At 48.9% G+C, this 13,166-nt stretch overlaps 1 protein-coding gene across 1 annotated transcript in view; it reads right to left on the bottom strand.

Moving 5' to 3' along the window:
* The window catches only part of SH3RF2 (SH3 domain containing ring finger 2), a 38,880-nt gene extending 26,158 nt beyond the window's left edge, over positions 1-12,722 (bottom strand). The window contains exon 1 of the mRNA XM_062001943.1: positions 12,351-12,722. Within this exon, the coding sequence (XP_061857927.1) occupies positions 12,351-12,722 (372 nt within the window). The remainder of the gene's footprint in view (positions 1-12,350) is intronic.
* Positions 12,723-13,166: the final 444 nt, after the last annotated feature.

Raw genomic sequence — 13,166 nt, 5'->3', positions numbered from 1 at the left:
TAAGGCCCAGTCAATTAAAAAAACATTCTGCCTTTGTTGCTTTTTAAAAAATAAAATAGTTTGTCTGTTCAGACACTGAGCCAAAAATATCCCATTGGTTTCCCACCTTTGTTTAGGACATAAACCAAGCTTTATCTACCGATATGAAGCAACCAATGTGGTTTTGACTGTCCAGGGCACTTTCCTGCTTCTCAAGCCTTTCACAAAATAAATCTACAAGCTGAAGTTTCAGAAAGACAGACATCAGGGTCACAGTTTTTTACATGTTCATAAGATGCAGGAGCAATAAAGGAAAGCAACTAAAGCCCATTGCAGCACAACCTGTGCTGGGAAGCCAGCAGGAGCCCTCTCCGGGCAGACGGTCCCATCATTCCTGCTGGTGCTAAAAACAGGCGGCTGTGGGCACATCTCAGATCTGATTTCTTTCCCAGGCTTTGCATGGTTTCTGTCCACTGTTGGATGTGTAAGGTCTTCTGCAAGGCATCTGTTTCACTTTATTCAAAGTAGGTTAATTGCAGTGGCAGAAACTGGGTGCTAATTAAAGCCTGCGATAAAGATGAGGTGTGCCTGCAGGTAGCTGGCTGCGGGCTGAGGGCAGGAGGAGAGGCTTTCCCAAGCAAGGACGCAGTCCTGGGCGTGGGCGGAGGAAGGACCTGGCTTGTTTTGGTGGATTTTTCTCCCGTTAACATGTGCAGTTTCTTTCTGTTAATCCAAGGCAGCATTTTATTTCAGTGGGCTGGTAGTGGCAGCAAAATGTTCAGCCAAACGTTGCAAGTATTGGCTTTCTCCCTGGCTGCAGGGTTCAGTGTCCGTCTTTAGATTCAGTTGGGAAAACACAATGAGATGCTCTGTGAAAAACTCAGCTAAAGATTGTTGAAAATTTGTGAAGAATACTTGCTGCCCAGCAGCAGAGAGGCAGCAACTACAAAGGAGAAGCATCACTGGTGAACAGAAAAGGCTTTTTTCCCATGATGCTGCACAATGCTGCAGCTACAGTAGTAATGCTAAATTAAAGAGTGAGGGAAGAGTCTGTCATGTTCTGTGTGAAAGCCTCTAAGATCAGTGGGAAGCAGAAGAAAGGAATGCCATGGTACATCAAATTGCTCACTGATACTTTTTAGAGTGTCAAGCAGAGAGAGACCCATGGGATGTTTTGCCAAGACCTTTGGGCCAAGGGTGGTCAGTGCTCATGAACCCAAAGCTCTGTGGGTACTGATGCCAAGGAAATGCTTTTTTTCTGCTTGCAATGCCCTTGGCTGCTGCAGAGAGCTTTGCCTCTCCCTGAGAAGACTTTTTAAGGCTGCTTCTGTTTTTCTGATTTTCCTCCCCTCTATTTGCTTCTCTGTCATGCCTGAGAGAGATATGAGGCTATTACCATGCCACTCAGGAGGTATTTCAGCCTGTTCTGATCCAAGGCGCCCCTAGCCCAGGACTGCCTGCAGAGCTGTTGGGAGAGACCGTGGTAGAAAATGCAACAGGTTAACTCTGGGGAATGGAACCAGAAACTCCCTCTCGTGTCAGTGCAACATGGTCCGTGGTCTCTAGGGGAGATACTTTTCTCTCCTTAGCCACTCTACCAGCAGGGATGGCTGTGGCAGATGCATCTTAGGTCCTTGTCCCCATTCTTAGTGGATTTGAGGCTGATAAGGGAGAAAAGATTTCTTTATTTTTTGAACAGTTTTTGGCATTTTATTTCTGAACTGTTTTTGGCGCTTGGCATCAGCTGTGCTAGGGCAGCCATCCAATACATCTGAGTCTTCCTCCATACAAAACAAAGAAGCAAATTAAAAATAACTACGTGTGTGTGAGGAAGCAATTCAAAGCATCTCTTCGTAGCTGGGAGAAATGCACACTATAATTATCTTAAATGAGATAGTTATAACTTCCTCATTATTGGCAGTGGATTAATCTAAGACCACACACTCATAGCACTGGTATTTTTAAAAAAAAAAGAGAATTGTGTGAGGCCACCTGGGATGGGAGTCACCAGGGAGAAACATTAAAAATTATCAATAAAAGAGGAAAGCAAGGCCAGGGAGTACAGTGAAGATGAGAGGTTTCTGATAGAGGCTGTGAACACTCATAAAAATGGTCCCAAGAGACTCCAGTTAAAACCACCCTGAGAAGCAACACTGCCCTGTGGTGACACCATCTGCATAAGCAGAGCGAGCCACTGCCTGCATCACTCCAGGGTGAGCCTGAGGATGAGGCCATAAACATCCCTGCCCCTGGGATTCACTTCCTCCTTCACCCATTTCCAAGCAAGGCTCAAGGCAAACAACTTCAATGAGCCAGAGCTAAAGATCTCAGATGAGATCCTCCTGTTTCTCAGATGCTCAACTTCAACAGCATCCACGACTGCATAGATGAACACAGGGGATGACTGACAAACTAATTTTTGAATGGCTGTTGATATCCAGGGCTGCCTCCTTCTGATTTAGTACACATCAAAGGGTGGGCAGAAGGTACTATTTTTGCAGGAGCAAGCCCCAGGAATGCTGCCTGCTGCAGACCTTCCTATTCTTGCACTGTTGCCTGACAGCAGCATTGGACCTGTCCCCCTAAACCTCAGTGGGCACCCTGCTGACTCCAAGGGCACAGGCAGACCCGTGGGGCTGCGGAGGATGCTGGCAGATGGATCAGAAATGGCCACAGATGGGTTTGGACTTGCACTTGGGTGGTTTCCCAGCCCTGATTTTCATAACTCCGCACAGGGAATGTCCCAGAGTTGCTCTTCACTGCGCCTTGTCCCTCGAAGGCAGACAGCCACCCCAAGCATGTGGGCTCCTCCCCCCCTGGCTGAACACCTTGGCAGTAAATACCGATGGCCTGATCCTGATCTGGGTTTCACGGGTGTTGCCCCACGTGAAGGGAGGTAGTCACTGCCCCAGACTTTGTGCAGGAGAACTGACTCGGCTGTGGGATGTCGGGGGAGCCCTGACCCCTGACCTGGTGTGGCAGTGGCACTGCTGAGGCTGTCCCACCCTGAAAGAAGCCATCAACCCAGAACACACCCAGGACACTGCAAACGGCTTGTGACAAGCTAGGCCAGCCCCAGCTATGTCTCCTGGAAAGTCTGAGGGCATGGAGATGAGGCACAGGGGAGATGTGGTCATCCTTGGTCACGATCTACAGGGCCCAGGTGGGAGGTGCAGCCCCGTGCTCTGCGTGAGCTCTGCCTTCCCCTCCCACCCACAGCACTGTGTTATTTGTGCAGAAGAGCTAAATATCTGTGCTGTGCAGAGGCAGCGATATTCCTGTAGATAGATGATTTCTGTAACACATAACAGCCTCCTTCAGAGCAACAATTTATTTCTAGGATAGTGCCAGGAAGAAGAGAAATCCAGTCCTGGATGTCTTCCAGATTGATTTCTCTCCCACTAGGTTCCGTGGGTTTCGTTTGCAAGTGGTTTTTGATTACTTTTTATTTTGGAGCTGTTTGGAACAGGGCTGGCATCGGTCAAAGGGGACCAGCACAGGAGTGTGTGGTACAAGGTGGTGGCAGCAGGGCCGGGCCAGGATTCACCAGGACTTGCTCTTCAGGGAAATGTGCTGAACTGGATCCTGCAAGCCCCTAAGCACTATCAGCCAGCTCTGTGCCTGGGTAGCAGGAGTCCAAGAACAGCCTAAATATTAAACTCTACTGAGGTACTTGAAAAAACCTCCAATGCAGAAAGCTGCCACTGAAGAAGGTCAATACCAAAGGCTGGAGGAAGTTCTTCCTACCAATCCTATCTCCTTTTCTTCAAAGAACTGCATGATGTGAAGAGGTGGTATGCTATAGGTGAGGGCACATTTCACAGCCCAAGATCCACATGTGGGCACAAGCTGTACCAGGGTGACTGAAGAAATGTTAGAGTATCTCTGCTCTTGACTGTGGCCCAGGGTGACTTGGCCATCTCTGCACAGAGATGCCTGTATCCTCAGTGCAGGGATCCCCCAGTGCAGGGACAGGCTGTTCCACTGCACACATGGAGGTGGGAAGGCTTGTGTCCTGCCTTCCCTGTGCAGGCAGGGAGGGTGGTGGGAGAGAGGGCCAGAGGTCCCTGTGCTCAGGATGGTACTGTGTTCTCAGAAGCTGCTGCAGTGCTAAGTGCTGCACAAAAGCTGCAGCCATTCCTGCCCTAGAGAGCCTGCTCCTGACGAGTAGTGATTTACACACCATGAATGCAGAGCTGGTTGTTATCTGCATATTGATGCCAAAGGACATGATGGTTTTTCATAGCTATAATCAATAACAACTGCTGTCCATTTTGATTACTAGCTTCCTGCAAGTGCCTTCAGCATCCTGCCACCGACTGCCTGCATGTCAATGGATGAATGAACCCCGAATCCTCTCCTTTATATGCTCAGCTAGTTCAGTTTCAGAGCTCCTCGGGATCTAGTTGGATGAAAAGAGCTATTTGAATGTAAATTAATTGCCATTACAATTCTGTTTTTGTGCTTTTTGCAGAGGAGATAACTTCAGCCTTGTCACAGAGAACAAAACCATCAAAAGTGAACTTGTCATTTCAATCTCTTCACATAATTATATTCTGAGGATTCAGACAGTTGGATAGTTTCTGAATTATTTCACCCTCAAGGAGGACTGCACCCATCTTACAAGCAGGCTGTGTGCAACAAGGAGTGCCAAATAGGTCCCCTCTTGCTCACAATGGCACTGTAGGTCGCCAGACTTGCCTGATTCTCTCATGGATTTGCCAGGTCGAAAGGCCAGTACTGGCTGTGGTTTAAGCTGGTGGCCACCCTACACTGCATGCCAGCAGGCCTTCACGAGGGGAAACTGGTGGTGCCAACCAATATGGGTATGGAAAACATCGTCTCAAGTTATGGGTCTAGGGGAGTGTGATTTACAGACTGAAGATATGAAAAGTAACCAAAGGAGTCTGCAAAAGCAGGGATCAAGAGCCTGTCACTGAGACTGCTTGAGCTTGATTCTGTGCTTCTCTGTCTGTACACCTATGGCTGCTGGCAGGGCCATGGCAGTGGTGAGCCCAGGCACTTAGATCACCTGCTAACCAACACCCTTCAGATATGCCACCACACTGATGTTTACATCACTCTGAGCTCTGCCTATAGTAATTTTGTCTTTGTACTGCAGAGGTGATGTGGAAAATGGGGAAAATGGGTAGATGCTGCACCAGCAGTGGCTGGGGCACTGCCATGGGCACCCAGCCACGAGCGGAGCAGCTAGCTGTGTCAGTACCGTCCCCACAGTTCCAGGGGAGGCGAGTGCTGGGTCAGGCTTTCCTTCTCCTGTATGAAACTACAAGAGTGATTTAGGTGGGCAGGAGGAGTGCCAAGGCACAGGTCAGGAGCTGGATCTGAGCATGGCTTCACTTTGTAGATGCCTGCTCCTTGATGCAGGCTGAATCGTGTGGGCACAGGCAGAGCAGGAATAGGCCTGAAAATTGTTGAGTGAGAGGAAGGAGGCAAGTCTAGCAGAGGCTGGCACGAGGCACAGCAAGGTGATGCCCAGAACCAGCGTGCTTGAGCTGTGCTGTCTGCATGAAACTTTTTCATGCCTCTTCCACCAGCAGTGGTTGCTGCTATCAGATGTTTTTGTCTCTGCTGCAGTCAGCAATCTCAGGCAGTGGTTAAGTTGTGTGTCATGGTTTTAAGCCGCACGGAAAACAAACTGTGTCAGCCCTCGGCATGCCCGGTCATGATGCTCTGCCTCAGCACCGCCGGTCTCAGAAGTAGCTGTTTACCATGGAGGGAGGAAACCTGTGTCGCGCTCCCTTCTCCTACTGCTCCTGAGCTCTCTGCAGATTTAGTGCCCTCCCTTTGCTGGGAAAGGGAACGCTGAGGTGTCTCCTCACCCGTGCTGTCGGGCCTGGCGGCAGGGCCTCTGATGCCATGACATGGGGTTGGGCACTCTGTGGGCCGGGTGACGGTGGTGGGGGTGGCAGGGGCAAGGGCTGATGCTGGTGGCAGGTAGGGAGATGAGGACTGGACCTAGTCACCCCCACAGGCAACAGGTCTGCAGAAGGTGGGAGGGTCTGTGCTGCGTCCCTCACACCATTCAGGGCTGCCAGGGCCCTGCATCTCTGCTTGCCCAACAACCGAGCATTCAGTTTTCACAGTATTTCAGGGAAGTGCTTAATTAGTGATGATATGTCTCCCCATTAGCCTGCCACCTCCACTTAGCAGCCATGACTGCCATGAAGTGATGGCCACCAGCTGTGTCTTACCTGAGCTATAGGCCAAGACTGAGGAAGATACCGTCCACCTGGCCTTGGGCATCTTCATCTTGCTCTGACTTGGGGCTGGAGAAAGGAGCCCCTCTCCTCTTTTTGTATTTCCATTTCCTCAGGGAGACTGACTGACTCTGTAGTCCAGTTATGCCAGATGCAGGCTGATGCAAGTTTTGCTCTTTCCTCCCTGCAAAGCCAGTGAGAAGTTCCGGGCCTATCAGTTCCTTAAGGCCCAAAGGAAACCATCTTAAGGGGGTCAGATTGCCAAAGGACATGTCTGTCTCTTAAAAACAGCCTCCTAAACTGTGTCCCCTCCTCCCAGGATCAAAACATAATGAAGGTTCTCCAAAGCAGGGTAAGCGCAAATATCCATTTGCAAGCTCCTTGGTAAAAGGTTGTGTTAAAAAAAAGGTCATGGTTCTTTATTTACTAGTCCAGTGCCTTGCACAGCAGGGTCCTGATGCCAGACAGAATTTGAATACCTGAAAATTAATAACAACTGAACAAAGTCCAGTGTCTAACTGCCAGCACCACAGTTTTCCTAGGGTGAGGTAAAGGAGAGGAACACAAAGTTTAGATGGCAGCAAGGAACGGCCCTTCTCCCTGCCAAGGTCTAGCCTCACTTCTGTCAGGCTGCTTTTTAGCTCCAGCCCTGGCGCACCAGCAGAGGTACATGTTATTGTGTCTCCTCCCTTCTCTCTAGAGCAGAAAATTACAAACTCAGGCCAATGACCAACTTTGTGGACCTGGGGATGGTGGCCAGCCACCAGACGGGAAACTCTGCAAGAGAAGGAGGACTCTCAGACTTTCAGCCTCCTCCGTTGACCACGATACTTAGCAGGTGAACACACATGCTGAGAAACCCTGCTGTTCTATTCCTGACTTGCCATCTGAGCCTGACTCATTGCCTTGGTAACAAATTAAAACACTTTTATGTGTTTGCAGCTTGGTACCTAATTTTGTAAAACCAGGGATACTGGCTCCTGATGTTGGCTGTGGATGTCCTTTGGCTTTCCCTCGCTCTGTGGGTGATATCACCCATCTGGAGCTGTGGTAGAGATGCTGGTGCTGGCTGCACAGTTCTCAGGGTGCCCCAGGCAGTGGTGCGTGGCTGGGAGAGTGCTGGTGACAGGAGCCAGTGGTGGTGTGACCTGCGAGGAGGCAGCTGGGAACAAATCTGTGGCAAAGGAGCAGTAAGATTCAATGTGAGCTCTCCAGGCACCAATAACAGGGCCAGGCGGGCATTGTCATACCCGTTGCCGTTCACTGAGTGCCCTACCAAGGAGCCTTGCTCTCCTGTCAAAAACTCAGAGAATGGTTTGCCAGCAACCAAAACGAACTTGAACATGACAATCACTTACCCACCCCAATCCTCTGCATGCCATCCTGTCATGCCATCCTGTCCTGACCTGAAAACACCAGTGCCACCTTGTAGTTACAGTGCAACTGGGAGTTTCATCCTTCATTCCTTCACAAGAGTATTTTTGTTTTCAGCTCTCTGTAGGGCACTTGACATAACCCTCATCCCTTGATTCTGAGGCTGTGGTTCTGCCTTCTGGATCTCTCCAACAGAACTGAATGACTGTCTGGGACTCCTGATGTGCATAACCAACTCTTCCTCATGGCTGCAGCAATGCTCACAGCTACTGCAAAGCTTCCTGCTTCTGTGTTCTTGAACCTGTTGTTGCACACATAGCTTTTGGGATGTGTATTGTCAGGCTATCTAAATCGAGGTGACTTCACTCTCTCTTTTCAGTAAAGTGCTAAAACTACAGGCACAGGAGAAAACTGGCAGATGCTGGTATCCTGTGCAAGGTACAAGCCAGCACTGCGAAAGCCATTCCCTGGGTCACAGAGCGTTGTTTTGAACGCTGATGGGATGTGACTGTGGAGGATAATTGGGGCAAATTGTGGCCATAAGGCCACACAGAATATTTAGCCACAGAGGCTCCATTTACAGCTGAAGGACCCTGTAGCACCAGCAGCCATCACTCACAGCAGCTGCTAGTGAGAGGATGCTCTCCTTCTCTGGAAGAAGAGGAGCTGGTGTCACCTCTTAGGGCAGAGCCAACGTGGCTGTGCAGAGTCCTTGGGTCTATAATGTTCAGTGCCTGTCCAGCCCAAGGTGGTATGACACACATTATGAGATCCTTACTGTGACTGCACAGGAACTGTTGGGTTTTTTTTTGGGGGGGGTGGGTGGATGGTTTGCACAGTGAGTGCCTCAGGAAATGTGTTTGCCTCCACTGGGTGAAAATATGGAGGTTGCTTTCAATAAGGTTTCAAAAAGATCCAGCAATCTAAGTCCTGTCTGTCAAATTCAGCAAGGAGTTGGAGATGTTTCTGGAGGAGAAGAAAATACCAAGACACAGGCACTATATTTAGACATCCGTGTGAAGGTGGGAACGTTGGAGTGCAGTGTATTTTTATCCCAATAGAGGTGTTATCTGTCTATCTCCACGAAATGCTGGAGGGGGCTGTTACAGCACTGAGTTCATGCACAGAGAAAGTAGCCACAGTCACACTTAAATTTGCGTGGTCTGTGTTTTCCAAAGGCAAGCTGTCATACTTGGAACTTTTCTCCTCTGGCTCACTGCCCTGTATTTGTTGCATGACAAAGTTCATCATCCAAGTAGCTGTTTAGTGGCCTGGATGGATTTTTACTGTGTGTAGGGTATAGCTTAGGTCTGCTACTCATCAGAGAAGTACAGGAGTTTTGTGTATACCTTAGCACATACAATCTTTCTGTTCCCTCACCAGAGGCAAAGCTTTAGCTTACATTGGAGCTGAAGCCAGATGAGAAGGATGCTTCAGCACAAGATGTAACCACATCTGGCACATGCCAGGGGCGGTTCCTAAGAGTTCAAAGGCTTCAGCATAGATTATTTATGCATTCACCTCCTAGCAAATCCTTTTATTCTTAAATTCCAGACAGTTTATTATGTGAAGATCCTGAAAATCCAAAGTCTTATATTCTCTGCATAGATGTTAAATACCTGAAAACCTGGCCAGATGTCCTGGGAGCAGCTACTGGGCAGCACCTGTGGCCCCTGTGCAGCACTGCCTGAGTGACTGCTCCCATGGCAGCTGCTCCGGGCTCCCATGGTCCCTGCATGGGCACAGCCTGGGCACAGAGACACATGAATGTGCACATGTGCACAAACCCAGAATGTGCCTACCCCATGTTATCATGCAGGAAGGAATTCAGAAGTTATTTAAATGCTAGCAAATAAGAAATATTTTGAGACAGACTACAAGTGGAATATTCCCTGTTTTTTAAGGACTGGCCCTGTGACATTCCAAACTGCAAACCCAGTATTGTATTTGTGCTAATTCAGTAGCTCTGCTGAGGCTGCTCCCACTTCCCTCTCGGAATAACGCAAGTTCTTGGCTTGCTTAGTGACGAGAGCATTTATTTTACATTTTTTGTCTGCATGGATGCCCATAAGGATGAAGACCAAAAAGCTGGCAAGGAAATGTCTTTGCTGAGAAGAGAAACTTTGATCAAACTTGTGATATTCTCAGCTTCATGGAGTAAAAGAAGTTTATTTATAGAACAGCTTCTTTAGTAAAAAAAAACCCCATGTCCCATCCCCCGCTTTTGATGGCATACCTGGCTGCAGTGCAGCATGGTGCACACTAATTTTATTTGCTTTGTAGCATGAAGTGGTGTATAGTATTAGCAGTAATTAGCGGATTATGCAGATTGAGGCAGTCTTTCTTTGGAAAGCACGTGACCTTCCACTGCAGTTGAGTTGCAAATTGCATTTAAGAGTGTGCAGGAAAGCAACTGTAGTGGAATTACCTGTGGCAGAGCAGGACTGTATGATAGCTGTGCTTGCTGTGACTCTTTACAAAAAGCATCTGCTTTGTGGTTCAAAAGACCTCTGCTCACCCAGATTGCTTCAGGTGAATGCCCTGAACCTCAAGCACTCCACGTTGTAGGGAGATGACAAGCCAGCTCTTTTCTCTCTGCACTGCACAGGTACTTCCAAGTGAGTCCTTTTCTGTGTGGTGAGGCACTGCTGTTAGCGGATGCCAGCTCAGCAGAGGGTCTGCAGGCAGGAACATCCCCCTGCAGCGCCTAAAGTAACGTCTGGTCCTGTCTGCATGTAATTAAAACCACCAAACCCAAAACGTGACTAATATGTTTCATTCTTCACCTTGCAGCTGAGGATTCCAAAGTGTTTTATAATTAATTAACTAATTAAGTCTATGAGCATTTCTGTGTCACGTGTTTTTATATCCCTTCATCAAGAGGCACAGAAGTCAAAGGGCTGTCTCAGTGGTGCAGGGGTCAAGCTGTGGCCACGGAGCCCTCGCCCAGCGCTTGCTAGTGCTGCCAATTCCCAGGAGTTTGGGCTTAAAACATTTTTGGGAGCTGCAGACTGGCGGATGTTGCCATTAAATAATATCAACAAGTTTCTGTCTGTCCTGAGAACTAGTAAAAGAAATGTGAAACGGGTGAGAGAAGAGAAAAACAGATGTGTGTATTTGTGCTTTTTCACCTGGGGCTGGAGGAGTCCAGTTGGAAAAACTACAAGCCTCACTTTCAGCTGAAATGATGCCTGTAATGACAGTGGCTGAAAACTGTTGCCGTCTGGTGGTTTTACCACAGACAAATGGCCGGCAGCTGCCCTGGAGAGCTGGCTGACAGCGGGAAGCCTCATTGACTGTGTCTCTGCTGCTGGCAGGAGCTGGCAGCCCCAGTGACGGAGCAGGGCTGCCACGGTGGAGGCTGCCAAGCTGCACACATTGCTGTGGAGGGGCCATTGGCAGCTGAGGACCATGCTGGCCCCTGGCCCACTCTGTTGTCCCACTTGGGCCCTACTTGCCCAGTGAGTACTGCCAGGTGTCCTGCTTCCCTTCTGTGCTGTGTTGCCCACCAGCTCCTGCTCCCCCAGCATTATGGAACAGCTACAGTCAGCACCTTTGGGGACTGAGCTGGCTCATCGAAGCTCCTGTGTAATTTCTGGTCACAGAGGTGCATGTGGGAGAAGGTGATGGCCTCCCCCAGGTCAGCTTTCTTGCATTGCCCACCTGCCCAGACACTGCCTCCATGTATGGGCAGACACATCTGTCTGCAGGATACACTGCAAGCCCCTCAGGGCTCCCAGGAAAGTAACTCAGTTCATATGTCTAAGGCCCATGCTACTACACTTTCCAGCGGAAAACCTGAGAGGAGCTCCTTAGAGATGTCTGGTTTTGATGTGTGATCCATCCAAGATGACACATTGATGCCACAGAGATTTCCTAGGCTACTCACAGCAGCTTGTACCCACAGACACGAGGGTCCTCCACAGCCCCACAGGAATACCTACACATGTGTACCTTGATAGCACACAGGGTAGAATGTCTGTCTGCCTGGAAGTTTAATAGCTCTGCAATTCAGAAAAATGCTCTGAGATTTAACAGCCTTTTGAGCCAAGCCTTTAAATATTATGAAAAGCTTTGTAGAGACATTCTACAGAACAGTTCAGGTGGGAGAAATGCAAATCCCTGAATACAACACAGGAAAGGTGAATCCACAGGTCAAACCCTACCCCAAACTCCATCTGAGCCAAGCTCTTTGAACAGGTATAATATGTCCTCATTATTTAAGGAAGGCTTTTGCACTGTTAAAGAAAATGACAAAAACAACTTAGAACTTTAAAATTAGCCTAGTAAATCATCCTTAGATAAAGTTAGTCAGTTGAGTTTAATATTTTTCATTACTGAACCTCTAAGGATTTTGCCAAGGATGTGCCACCAGGTGCTCTCCTCTTTCAACAGCGGAGGAACCTGAGGTGCAGTGATGCAAAATACTTTTCTCCACCTTTAACAGCCACAGCTTTGCAATATATTGCCCCAAAATCAAAGCAGCTGAAATGCCTCCCAGAAGTCAGAAAGCACCTAAAAACTAGGGGGGAAAACAACTGCTGAGAAGTTTTTTAAGGAGGACTCTCAGTCTGAGAGTCGATGCAGTTACTGTTGTGATTAACTCAATATAGTCAAGTATCACAAGGAAATAGCAGCTGGTTTGCAAACAAAATGATCTCTCTTACTTCAAACATTTCTGCATTACTGCTAACAGAAAATTTTCATAGCTCTTGGCACACAAGAGGAAAGCTTTCTATGCTCACGGAGAGAGTAAAGAACGTGGATCCTCCTTACCCCTTCCATGTGGATCCTGGGGTTTGTCGCCAGACGGTGCTGATGAAGCTGCAGCCCCCTGGGGACTCTCCTGATGGAGGCTGGGGAGGACAGGACCCCTGACCTCTGGATGGAGCCAAACCTGCTAACGTTTTGTCCACACCTGACTCCATCCAGGAGGCGAATGAGGAGCAGGTTGGAGGGCAGCTGTTCGATGCTGCAGAGAACAAGGGTCCTGCACTCTGGGCACCTGAGCTCCTTCTGGGATTTCAGGATCCTCTGCAGACAAGGTTTGCAGAAAGTGTGCTGGCAAGGTAGCACCTTTGCTGTGGCATCAAGCTTTTCAAAGCACACAGGACACTCCAACAAGTCAAGGAGAGCTAAGTCATCCATCTTCAGTGCAGAGCTCTGTCACAAGTGGAGCTGGAGCCATCCACATGCCACATCCACCGGAGTGGGCTGAAATGCCTTCCTGAGCCCGCGACAACCACACCAAAATCCTGGGCTCACACAGCTATCCTGCACAGAGGAGAGGGAGGAGAGAAAAAAGAGCAGAACTTGACTGCTGGAGTATGTAATACATCCCACCTACATTGCAAAGCAGTGCCTCACCAGCCAATTTGCAAATGTATACTTTGCACTCACATCCAAGTTTGAAGTGAGTCACTTGTGACTCAGTACACGCAAGGGGACGGTGTTCAGCAGGAGACCCAGGTCCTGTGCACTGGCCAGATGGATCCTGCAGCTCTAGCGGGGCCAGCTGGTTCCCTGCTGCTGCTGGCCAGGGCCACGTGGGCTGCAGCAGGACAGATGTGCTCAGCCTCACTCACGCTGTGT

This window comes from Colius striatus, chromosome 9 (genome assembly GCF_028858725.1).
Source record: "Colius striatus isolate bColStr4 chromosome 9, bColStr4.1.hap1, whole genome shotgun sequence".
NCBI classification, from domain to species: Eukaryota; Metazoa; Chordata; class Aves; order Coliiformes; family Coliidae; genus Colius; species Colius striatus.
This window is presented reverse-complemented; position numbering and strand designations above follow the sequence as displayed.